We start from the raw sequence: 13,297 nt of genomic DNA, 5'->3' as shown, positions 1-13,297 counted from the left end.
TTTAACTCTTATTATGACCTAGAACAATGTTGCTTTCAGAATTGAGAATTAAGCTAGTTTTTAAAAGGGATGGTAAAATAAGTGACTCTTCTTGAATTTCTGTTCTACGTCAACATCAGTGTTTTCTGATCATTACGTACTTAATCCTCCCCTGTGCTACCATAGCCATCAGCCATATATGAGTGTTTAAATTTAAATGTAAATTAATTAAAATGAAATAAACTTAAAAATTCAATTTCTCTGTAGCCACATTTGTGGTTCTAAATGGCCCCATGTGACTAGTGGCTACCATGTTGGATTACACAGAATGTACATTTCTGTCATTGCAGAAAGTTTTATTTGGCAAATCTCCTTGACTGCACTAGTCACATAAACTTGTCTCCTACTTTAGAAAGAGAATTGAGGCTGTTCCTCTTCTGCTGTATATTCATCTTTTTCTTGGCTCAGAGGAAGATTGATCTTTTCTTATTTGTAAGGTTCATGCCTTTATTTTGTGTCTATTTGGACTTTCACTCATTATCTCTTCTTTCTTTAGCATCTTCATTCATTTGAATTTAGAATAGAGAGAAGCCATAGATGAGATAGAGGTTAACTGGCTGTCTGTTGTGTAGGTGTCATTTCATGATGACAGTCCTTTGGAGGTAGTCACCACTGTCTGTCCTGTCTTAAGCTTTCCGTATGTTGAAGTCAGTTTAGTTTCAGTGTAGATACATTCAGTCCATCGGGTTTAAAAGGATAGAGCCATGACACCCAAACTCAACACAGTAAACTATCAAGAGACTTATGTATAGATTAGGAAGTCATATTACTCATTAATAATGAGAAAAATAGGTGACAAGAAGTGACTTATTACTGTCAGCTAGTCTGCATTATGTTCATCCTATAAATGAGAATTCAGATTATAATCAAAGGGTTTCTGGGTGCACATGGAACCTGAGTTAAGGAATTAGATGGTTAATGTCATCTATCTGTGAGAGACTCTGGAATCAACTTCTGCATATGTATATATTTGTTAGGTGAACCTAATATCAGAAAGGGTAATACTGTTTCTTGGAAATGCTGTTTGCTACTCTCTTCCAGCTTTTCTAGTCTTCCAGAGGAACACTCTTCTCCTGTTGGCTTTTTTTCTTTTTGATTTTAGTGAGATTATGATTATATTGATTTAAAAGTCCATTTTATTTTTCATTAACCCCATTTCAGTCCTGCCAGACATAGTTTCGGAGTCCCTAGGTGGCACAAACAGTTATGCTCTTGAGTACTAAGTGAAAGGTTGGAGGTTTGAACCCACTCAGATGCACCTTGGAAGACAGGCCTGGCAATCTGTTTCTAAAAGGTCGCAGCCTTGAAAACTCTGTAAAGCACAGTTCTACTCTGACACACATGGGGTCACCATGAGTTCAAATCAGCTAACAACAACGACAGGTATAGGTTGAGAGACCATCTATATTTTGTGTTTTTACTTCTTTTGCCCTGAGATTTAACCATATTTCCAAGTGAACTAACTCTTCTATATACTTAATTAATTATTTCTTTTCTGTTGCCCCTTGCCCTTCTCCCAAATTTTTAGGTTACTTCTGTATTTACTATTTTTTTTTCTTCACCAGATGTTGTTCTGTAACCCGAGGTTATTTGCTTTAGTATTTCCTCTGCTAGAACTAGTCTTGAAGGTAATCAGTAATAATCTGATTATCATATCCGGTGGGCTTTTCCTTGGTTTCATTCTCTGACACTGATTTTTTTTTAAGTGATCCTTCCTTGGCTTCCGCTTGACACTTCCATCTATTCTTTTTACCAGCTATTCTTCCTCTTTTTTGATTCTGTTCCTTTCAAAACCTTACGTGTTAAATTCTGCCATGTTCAGACCTTCTTAATCTAGATATGTGGCAAAAATATCATACTTTTTTTGGCTTTAACTGTTTTCTTACTCTTTAACTCCCCAGTCTACAGCTTTATAGCTGATCTGTTTCCCAAAAGTTTAATTTCAAACGATTAATTACAGAAGCTTCAAAATACATATATGTTCCTGTTGTGGTATTTCCTATCAATTCTTCAAATCAAAAATATTAAAACTTAAGTGCAACTGTGTGCACCCCCGATGAAACCCCTCAAAACTACATAGATTTTCTTGATCATTATTTAATCTGTTTCCATATAAGCTGTTCTTCCTCCCCACCGTACCCCCCCCAATTTTGTTTTATATTTTACTTAAGTCCATGTACTTTGTCCTTTGACATGGTATCTACTCTTTTCTCCCCCTCGTTATTTCCATCCTGTTGTCTCTGGCCTCCTACAGTAATCTTCAGATTCTCCCCTTCTAATGAACTCTGTTTTGTCTTTCCTCTCTCAAGAGGAATTTTGCATTGTACATCTTTGTATCTGAAGCAGATAAGTCATTATCTTGTAATATGTTATTAGTTATTTAACACATATAGCTTAGTTGCTATTTTCAGTCATTTCGAGTATTTATATGAACTCTTATTTATTTTTTAGTGTGATGAACAAGTCTGGAGTGAATCGTGTAGTTTGGAAACGACCTCGACTCACTCACAATGGACCTGTACGAAGGAGCACAGTTATTGACCAAATCCCTTTTCTGGCAGTAGCAAGAGCACTTGGTAAGAAGGACTTAATGTTTGATGAAGTCACAGTGGATTTATTACAATAGAACATGGTAAAATGAGACAGGAGACTGAGAACTAAGTCCTTACATGGCACGTGATGAGAGTAGAGATAAGATCAGATGTTGTATTAAATGTACGAAAACCTTACTGGGGAAAAGGCTAAGGATGGATGTCGGTGCCAGTTGTGCTTTGGTCATGAGTCATGTTCAATGTTTTGCTAACTCCTATCTGTACTTAGGGAAGTATATGCATGTCTGGGCTTGATGTTACCCTTAACACTGTTTTCAAATGTCCTTCCCTGTTTCAGTCCATCATATTTCCTCTAAGAGTCTTCAAAGCTCTTTTTTCTTTAGCTACCAAGGTAAATTGTTCATAACAAAGTAAAAATAGTTATTTTCTGGCCTACCCAGCTTTAGAGGGAAGACTAGAAAATTTAGTTATAGAAATACCTTACCTTTGCTGTGCTAGATTGGGATAGTTTTTCTAAATAAAATTTCTCTTAGAAAACACCAATTTATTCATTCTCTGTTTTCATTCAACAGACACTTGAATACTGACTTGGTGCCAGGCGTTATGTTAGGCTATGGACGTATGATACAGATATTCTGTCTGTCCTCATGAAGCAAGATTATGTAGTTGGGGAGACAGGCAATAAAGAAGTAAGCTTATAAATGAAATAATTACAGGTTAGGAAGCACTATGAGAGAAATAAACAGGGTGCTGTGATAAACAATAATTTAGAAGGGAAAAACTATTTTAGATGGTGTGATGGAAATACTTCTCTTAGGAAGTGTTATTTTAACTGAGACTTGGAGACTGAGAAGGAGCTAGTCATACGAAGATCCCATGGAAGAATATTCCAGACATGTTTCCTAAAATGAGAGCTTGGCATGTTTTAGGCATTTTCAAAAGGCCAATATGGCTCAGGTGGTGAGTTAAACAGGGCCACATCATGGCAGGCGTTTATGTTCTAGTTGGAGGGCAGTGGGCAGCATTAAGGGACACTAAGTTAAGGAATAACATCATTTGATTTACATTTTGAAAGGCTCATTGTACCTACCGTATACTATCACTTGTTTATCTTTGATGATAATGAACATAGCCTCAATCTTTGTGGAGCTTATAATCTTAGTGTGTGTGGAGGGAGATAGACAGTAAACAAGTAAACCAATGAGAAAATCATTCTAAAAAGTGTCATAAAAGATTTAAGTAAAACAATACACAAGTAATTGGTGTGATTGATAGTGGAGTGGCAGGGGAGGGCTACTTTAGAGAGAATGGTCAGGGAACCTTCTTTAAGGAGGTGATATTTGAGTGATACCTGAAGGAGGAGAAGGGGTTAAGGGAAATAGACCCCTCACATATTCAAAGCAGAGCCATAAAAAAAAAAAAAAGTGCAAAAAAGCCCTTAGGCAATTAGGGTACATTTGCTGTATGACACCCCAATTTCTTTTTGAGAAATTACATCTCTCCTACTGTGTACACTCTTAGACTTTCCTATTCAGTGTCCTTTTATAAAACATATAAAAGGGCAGGCATATGACACAGGTAGGCCAATCAGAGTCTCTATCACAAGACTTTGAATTTTAAATCTACTAAGAACAAAAATAAAAAACTGACTGGAATTCATCTTAGTCGCAGTGGGTACCTGAGGCCATTGTTCCGGTGATATATTTGAGTTTTCCTGCCTGGTTGCTTCAATCTGCTCTGTTTCCGTACCTAGTTTTCTAGCTTCTTGCCTCTTCTGTAAACTACCTGATTTTGTTCTAAGTTGCATTTTTAACCTAAGTTACCTGAGGTGGATATTGTTGTTTGCAAGCAAAGAATCATAATACAGGCAGCAAAGGACCTGGTGTCTTTGAGCAACAGGAATTAAGCCAGTGTGAGAGGGGAGATACAGATGTAAAATGAGGGTGGAGATGAGGGTGCTTACCAGATTATAAAGGGCCATATAGCCCAGAGTAAGGAGTTTGGTGAAGAAGACATTATGGCTCTAAGGATTGGCTATGGTGAGGAATTTGATTTTTATTTTAAACAATATTGAGAACGGATTGAAGAGTAGTAGAGGAAGTATTTCATAATGGTTAAGAGATAAGACTTTGGAGCCAAAATGCCTAGATTCCAGTCCCAATGCTGCTACCTTACAACCTTGGCAAATTACTTAATCTTTTGTGACATGGCTTTTTTTCATATATAAAATGAGGATAATAATAGCACCTACCTCATACTTTTGTATTGGATGATATAATACATGTAAAGTGCTTAGAATAGTGCCTGGCACATGGTAAGTGCTCTATAAATGTTGGCTGTTATTATTAGTGTTAATTACTGAAGTAGGTCAGTGACACAATCTAGTTTATGTTTTTAAAGGATTACTTTAAATGGTATATGGATAAGATTATAGGGGGAAAAATAGAAGCAAGACCAAATACATGAAAAGATGCTCAACATAATTAGCCATCAGAGAGATGTAAATCAAAACCACAGTGTGATACCATCTCACTCCCACTAGGATGGCTAAAGAGGAGCCTTGGTGGTACAGTGTGGTTAAGCACTTGAGCAGCAGCTAACTGAAATATCAGCAGTTTGAAACCACCAGCCACTCTGCAGGAGTAAGATGTGGCAGTCTGCTTATGTAAAGGTTACAGCCTTGGAAACCCTTTGGGGCAGTTCTACTTTGCCCTTTAGGGTCTATGAGTTGGCAATGGGAGGATGGCTAAGATTAAAAAACCAAAAAAAACAGGAAATGACAAATATTGGCAAGAATGTGGGGAAATTGGAACCCTTCTCCAATGGTGGTGGAGTATAAAATGGTATAACTGTTGTGGAAGACAATGTGGTGGTTCCTCAAAAAACTAAAAATAGAATTAATATATGACCCAGCAATGCTACTTTTAGGAATATGCCCAAAAGTCTTGAAAGCAGAGCCTCAGATACTTGTACAACAATGTTCATTGTAGCACTATTCACAATAACCAAAAGGTGGAAACAACTTAAATGCCCATCAACAGATGAGTGGATAAACAAAATGTGGTATATACGTACAATGGAATATTACTCAGCCCACAAAAGAAATGAAGTCTTGATACATGCTACAACATGGAGGGAGCTTGAAGAGTTTCTGCTGAGTGAAATCACAGAAGGACAAATATTGTATGACCTCACTTACATAAGAAGACAAGAATGGAAATGTGTAGAGACTGAAGTTTATTAGTGGTTTCCAGGGATGGAGGGATGGGGAGCCAGGGGGTGATTGCTATGAGTTTCAGTTTACAATGATGGAAAATCACATTGATTAAGGGTAGGGTTGCATAGCTGATTAATATAATTGCTGTCAATAAGTTGTACACCTGTAAAAAGTTGAATTGGCAAAGTTGTGTGGTAGATATATTCACAACAACGACGAAAAAAAAAAAAAGTAGTTGCCAAGTCTGCTTATGTACAACCAAACAACTGGGATTTGATTTCTTAGTTTGGAGGTTTAGGGGCATGGTTTCGTGGGACATCCCAGATAATTGGCCTAATAATGTGTTTGGTGCTTCAGTTCTACCTCCTAATTCATTGCGTGGTGTCTGGGGTCTTAAAAGTTTATAAGCAGACATCCAAGGCACAACAGTTGGTCTCTGTTTGCCTGGAGGAAGAAGGAAAGTCTGGAGTAAGAGGAAGAAATGGAATGTGTGGCTAATTGCCTCTAATGAACAAACTGCCCCATTTGCCATGAAACCAAAAGAACTGGATGGTGCCTGGCTATCATTACTGAATATTTGGATCAAAGATTTTATAGAAGCATCCTGATCAAAAAGGAGAAAATGTAGAATAGAATTTCAGATTCTCATGGAATCCAGACTTTCAGGAGCCATGTAGGGTGGATGAACCCCCAAAACCATTGCCTTGAGATAATCTTTAAACCTTAAACCAAAAATATCTCCTGAAGCCTTCTTAAAACCAAACAATAGTTTAGTTTAACTAGTAAAGAATGCCTGCCTTAAGCATTGTACTCTTATAAGATCTGTTTATATGGGATCATATTGACAACAGCTACATTAAAGATTTGATAGGAAATTTAGGGGGCAATGAGTTTATGTTAATGGAGGAGGAACAACTCAGAAAATGAGAGTGAGAATGGTTACACAACTCAAAGAATGTAATCAACATCACTGAATTGTACGTGTGGCAATTGTTGAATTGGTGTGTGTCCTGCTGTGCATATTCTCAACAACAACAAAAATAAATTATTAAAAAAAATTGGGGGTGAGGATATAATTTAGGGACCAGTTGCAATATTTTAGGCACTTTACGTATTTTATAGATTTTTGCAGAACTAGAAGACAGTTGCTCAACATTACCCAGGTCATTTATTCATAGTATAAGCAGGTGATACAGTTGAGCCTCCAGTTATTGGCAAGGAAAAGTTGGGGAGAAGGTGATAGTCAATTGTTGTTTGTAGTCCAGAAATGGTAAAGTTTTAGATTTACTACTGCTATTTGTAACAAAACACCACGAAGTGGGTGACTTTAAGGAACAGAAATTGTCTCACGGATCTGGAAGCTAGAAGTCTAAATTCAGGGCATAAGCACGGCTGTGCTCTCTCTATTGGCTCTAGGAGAAGATCCTTTCTTATCTCTTTCCACTTCTGATAAAAAAGGCCTTGATATTTCTTGGCAGTTCCTTAGATTGTAGACATTTCCTCACATGGTGTCTTCCTTACTGTGTCTGTTTCCTTGTCCTTCCCATTTTCTAAGATACTACCCAAAAGGGATTAGGATTAGGACCTACTACTCTGGTAAGATCTCTGGGTAAGAGGTTTGCTTATCAAAATTGGCACCATTTAGGCACTGATCAGAGTGGTAATTACTCCAGTACAGATGTAGCAGAGGTGCCTTCTAGTGGCTGCCTGCTGGAATTGCATGTGAGTCTTGCAAATCATTATTCCTTGAATAAGTATTTAGAAAGAGTGCAACATGTGCTGTGCTGTCTCTACCAAGCACATGGTCTTTGCCCTCATGGAGTTTACAGTCTAAGGAAGGGTATAGGAATCCATCAAATGATCACGAAAAGAACTGAAAAACTGCAATTTTTAAGCACTGTATATGTGCTAATGAGAGCTCAAACTAGGATTATTTTATCTATCCAGAGAGGTTATAAAAGTGATGTTTGAATTGATAGCTGAAGAATTACTAGAACTTAAGAGAGGAAGAATGTGTGTTCCAGACATAGGAACAACATCTGGGAAAAGCTCTGTGATAGAAGGAAGCATGGTGAATATAAGGAGCTGTGACTGAACAGAGATACAGGAATAAGAGGCATAGAATAAATGAGAAAATAGGCATCTTACAGGCTGTGGTAAAAAGTTGTGTCATTTATTAAAAGCAATAGTAAACTATTGCAGGGTTGGAGTGGGAGAATATAACTAGATTTGTGTTTTAAAAAGATGGTTTTGGTTGTAGTGTTAAGAATGGTTTAGAAGAAACAAAAGTTGTTGTAGTTAGTTTAGGAGGCTATGTTAGTAGTCTTGGTGACAGCTGATAGTAGCTTGGACTAGTTGAGATGGAGGAATGGAAATGAGCAGAACATGTGGATTTGAGTCATAAGCTTTGTTTCAGAGGTAATTGAAGCTATGGGAATGGATGAAATTGCCTAAGCAAGAATCTTCAAAATTTTTTTTACTATGAGCCACAGTAAGAAATACAGTTTGTATTGTGATTCAGTACATATTTACATACGTATTTATGCATGACCAAAAGTTTCAAAAAACAATGCATATCCGTATCAGTCAGGATCCAGTGAAGATCCTATCAGGACACAGAAATCACATAGTAATTTGAACAAAGAAAGGTTGATACAGAGAGCTATTAACTATAATGGGGTGACTCAGTGAGGGGGAAGAGAACTGTAAGAGCACAGGAGTAGCAGATATAAGGTGCAGCCGCTACCCCTAGGGCAGAGGCAGAACATAAGGAAGAAACAAATCTGAAAGAGCCTCTTAACCCCATACTTTTTGTTAAATTTATTGCTGTACCTTACATCTGGTTTATTCTTACAAATGGAATATTTTTTTAAATTATATTTTGTTTTTGATGTTGTATAGAAATACAGTTGACTTTTATGTGTTGGGTTTGTATTTAACAGCCTTGTTAAACTTTCTTATTCTAATACTTTCTTTTTTATTTTCCAAGTAAAAATCTACAAATAATGATGGTTTTCTATTCTTCTTTCTAATTCATTTATTTTTAATTTTTATTACTTTACTGCAGTGGGAAGGGCCTTTGGTATAGTATTGGAAGAGGAATGATGATAGCAGGCGTATTTTTCTTATTGTTTATAAAGGGAGTGCTTTTAACATTTTACTTTTATTTATTGTGCCTTAGGTGAAAGTTTATAGCTCAAGTTAATTTCTCATTCAAAAATTTATGCACATATTGTTTTGCGACATTGATTGCAATCCCCACATATGACAGCACCCTCCCCCTTTCCACTCCAGGTTCCCGGTGTCCATTAGTCCCATTGCTGTCCCTTCCTGCCTTTTTATTCTGCTTTTGGACAGGAGCTGTCCATTTGGTCTCCTATATATGATTGTACTAAGACATACTTCCTCACTTGTATTATTTTCTGTTTTATAGTCCTGTGTAATCTTTGTCTGAAGAGTGTGCTTCAAGAATGGTTCCAGTTCTGGGTTAACAGAGCATTTGAGGGGTGTAGTTTCAAGGGTTCCTCCAGTCTACGTCAGACTGTTAATTAAGTCTGGTCTTTTTACGTGAATTTGAATTCTGTTCTATATTCTTCACCTGCTCTGTCCAGGACCCTCCGTTGTGTTCCCTGTCCGGGCAGTCACTGGTGGTAGCCGGGCACCACCGAGTTTTGCAGGTTTCAGGCTGGTGAAGTCTCTGGTTCATTTAGTCCTTTAGTTCTTTTGGCTAGGATTTTCCTTGTGTCTTTGGTTTTTTTCATTCTCCTTTGCTCAGAGTGGGATGAGAGAAATACCTGTATCTTAGACGGCCGCTCGCAAGTTTTTAAGACCCTAGACACTATTCACCAAAGTTGGATGTAGAAAATTTTCTTTATAAACTATGTTATGCCAATTGACCTAGATGTCCCCTGAAACATAGTCCCCAGGCCCCAGTCCCAGCTACCCTGTCCCTCAAAGTGTTTGGATGTGTCTAGGAAACTCCTTGCTTTTGCTTTGGTCCAGTTGTGCTGATTTCCCCTGTGTTGTAGGTTGACCTTCCTTCAACCAAAGTTGACCCTTGTCTACTATCTAGTTAGTGATTTTCTCTCCAACTCCCTTCCCACCCTCGTAACTATCAAAGAATGCTTTTTTCTGTTTCAACTTTTTCCCGAGTTCTTGTACTAATGGTTTCATACAATATCTGTCCTTCTGTGACTGACTCATTTCACTCAGCATAATGCTCTCCAGATTCATCTATGTTGTGAGATGTTTTAAGGATTCTTCATTGTTCTTTATTGTTGCATAGTATTCCATTGTGTGTATGTACCATAAATTGTTTATCCATTCATCTGTTGTTGGACATTGAGGTTGTTTCTATCTTTTTGCTATTGTGAATAATGCTGCAATGAACATGGATGTGCTTATGTCTATTAGTGTGATGGCTCTTATTTCTCTTGAGTATATTTCTAAGAGTGGGATTGCTGGATCACATGGTATTTCTATTTCTAGCTTTTTAAGAAAGTGCCAAATTGTTTTCCAAAGGGGTTGTACCATTTTACATTCCCACCAGTAGTGCATAAGAACTCCAGTCTCCCCACAACATCTGCAACATTTGTTGTTTTGTGTTTTTCAGATTAGTGTCAGCCTTGTTGGGGTGAGATGGTATCTCATAGTTTTGATTTGAATTTCTGTAATGGCTAATGATTGTGAGCGTTTCTCATGTGTCTGTTAGCCGCCTGAACATTTTACTTTTAAGTAAGATGCTGTCGATTTCTGATGAATATTCTTTTATCAGGTTAAGGGAGTTCCCTTTTATTCCTAGTTTGCTAGGAAGTTTTTTTGTTTTTCACATGAAGGCAGTTTTATAACTGTTTCATCAGCAGCTGTTAGTTGTCATCTACATTGACCATCTGTAGGTTTTTGAAAGTCATGACATGGGTAACCAATGTTTAGAGCTTGTTTGGTCAATCTTCATCGCCATTACGTTTTCTGGACAACCGTACATGAATATGGTGTAGGACGTTCCTTATTCCTTTGGCCCAGACAGCTTTGTTGAGCCTGATGTCGGTGCACACATATGGCACCCCCATCCCCTTCGTGGAAAATTTCCGAATCTCCTTGAATGCCCAAGGGGCATGCTTCTTGAAGCCTACCCCATGGATGTATTGGTGAATGTTGATGGTACACTCTGGTCACCACGTCATTGATAGCAGAATGGTTCTTCTTCTTGCCATTCTTCTGTGCAGGAGCTGTTGTGGCAGGACCAGGTTGGAAGGGAAGATTGCAAAGGATTTGCTAGGCATTTTTATCATGAATGGATTTTGAATGTTATCAAATGCTTTTCTGCATCTATTAAGATGAACATGTAGATTTACTCCTTTAGTCTGTTAATGTGCTACCGTTGGTTTGGAAATAATACGTCTTGCTTCTTCTGCTTCCTTCCCCCAGGTGATTTGTGGAGCTATGATTTCTTTAGCGGTGAGTTTGTTGTGTCACCTGAACCAGACACAAGCGTCCACACTCTTGACCCCCAGAAGCACAAGTATATTATCTTGGGTAGTGATGGACTCTGGAATATGATTCCACCTCAAGATGCCATCTCAATGTGCCAGGACCAAGAGGAGAAAAAATGCTTGATGGTGAGAAGTAACTCAGTAATTTGATGTTGTCGTCTAAATTTTGCTCTAGTACTTTTGTCAGGGGCCTTGAATATGAACTAAAAATCCTCCCCTTGGATAATTTTTTGCATTTATCTTACCTTACCTGTACAAGCCGTGGTGGTGCAGTGATTAAGCATTCAGCTGCGGTCATGAATTGAATTGTGTCCCCCCAAAATATCTGTCAACTTGACTAAGCCATGATTCTCACTATTGTGTGATTGTCTACCATTTTATCATCTGATGTGACTTCCCTGTGTGTTGTAAATCCTACCACATGATGTAATGAGATGGATTAGTGGCAGTTATATTGATGAGGTCTACAAGATTAGATAGTGTCTTAAGCCAGTCTCTTTTGAGATATAGAAGACAGAAGTGAGCACAGAGACATGGGGACCTCACACCATCAAGAAAGCAGTGCCAGGAGCAGAGCGCGTCCTTGGGACCTGAGATTCTTATGCTGAGATGCTTCCAGACCAAGGGAAGATTGATGACAAGGACCTTCTTCTAGAGCCGACAGAGGGAGAAAACCTTCCCCTGGAGCTGATGCCCTGAATTTGGACTTGTACCCTACTAGACTGTGAGATAATAGATTTCTCTATGTTAAAACCATCCACTTATGGTATTTCTGTTATAGCAGCATTAGATGACCAAGACTGCTGCTAACCAAAAGTTGGACAGTTCGAATCCACCATCCATTCCTTGGAAACCTTATGGGGCTGTTCTGCTCTATGCTGTAGGGTTGCTATTAGTTGAAACCATATCAATGGCAATGGGTTTTGGTTTTTTACCTTTAATATTTTTACCTTTAGAGATAGGTAAAACATAGATCTTACAGTTTCTGATCACTAGTGGAATGAGACAGAAAATAAAGGAAACTAGATAATAAAACACACAATCACTGACCAGTATGAACATCCCTTGGCTTTTATGGCCTGTGAAACTCCAGTCCTTTTTTTTCTTTAATTGAGATATAATTCACATCCTATACAATCCACCCTTTTAAAGTATACAATTCAGTAATTTTTTGTATATTCATAAAGTTGTGCAACCATTACTACTATCTAATTACAGAACATTTTCATAACCCCTCCACCAAACCCATATCCATTACCAGCCACTTGTCATTCACCTACTCCCAGCCTCCGGCAACCACTAATCGACCTTTCTGTCTCTGTGTACTTGCGCCTTCTGGACTTTTCATATAAATGGGGCCATACGCTATGTGGGCTTTGTATTTGGCTTCTTTTACTTAGCATAATGTTTTCAGGATCATCCACATTGTAGCATCTATCAGTACTTACATTCCTTTTTTACGGCTGAGTAATATTTCATTGTATGATTATACTGTAATTTGTTTATCTCTTACCCATTGATAAACATTTGAGTTGTTTCTACTTTTTAGCTATTATGAATGATGCTGCTATAAAGATTTGTGTACAAATTTTTGTGTACACATTGTTTTCAGTTCTCTTAGATATATACGTAAGAGTGGAATTACTGGGTCACATGGTAACTCTATGTTGCCTAGCCTTTCCTAATCAATTGTATGTCTAGAAACATCTAACAATGAGAAAATCTTTTTCCTTGCTTGCTGACTCAGCTTGAAAATTGTTTTCCTCTTCATTTTAGTTTACTGTTGCCTGGTCACCATAACTCAGCCTCTCAGAAAAGAGCAGAAATAGACGAAGAAAGGAGATCCTGGATAATGCAGAGTGTCATAGAAGACAAGGAAAGAGAATTTTGAGGCGGTAGTCAGGAATGTCAAATGCTATAAAGAAGTAGAGGCAGATGGATGAGAATAGGGTATTGGATTTTTTAGTTAGGATCTTTTATTAGTGACCTTCAAGTAA

The 13,297-nt window shown here is 37.8% G+C and overlaps 1 protein-coding gene and 1 pseudogene across 3 annotated transcripts in view; one reads left to right on the top strand and one right to left on the bottom strand.

Annotated features, from left to right (window-relative positions):
• The window catches only part of PPM1D (protein phosphatase, Mg2+/Mn2+ dependent 1D), a 48,629-nt gene that overhangs the window by 23,797 nt on the left and 11,535 nt on the right, over positions 1-13,297 (top strand). For all 3 annotated transcript variants that reach the window (XM_023553511.2, XM_010594273.3, XM_003414367.4), the window contains exons 3-4: positions 2,491-2,615; positions 11,236-11,426. In XM_023553511.2, coding sequence (XP_023409279.1) covers positions 2,491-2,615; positions 11,236-11,426 — 316 coding nt within the window. The remainder of the gene's footprint in view (positions 1-2,490; positions 2,616-11,235; positions 11,427-13,297) is intronic.
• LOC104846290 (large ribosomal subunit protein eL31-like) lies at positions 10,052-11,136 on the bottom strand (annotated as a pseudogene).

This window comes from Loxodonta africana, chromosome 18 (genome assembly GCF_030014295.1).
Source record: "Loxodonta africana isolate mLoxAfr1 chromosome 18, mLoxAfr1.hap2, whole genome shotgun sequence".
NCBI classification, from domain to species: Eukaryota; Metazoa; Chordata; class Mammalia; order Proboscidea; family Elephantidae; genus Loxodonta; species Loxodonta africana.
The sequence above is the reverse complement of the archived record's forward strand: the minus strand, read 5'-3'. Positions and strand labels throughout refer to the sequence as shown.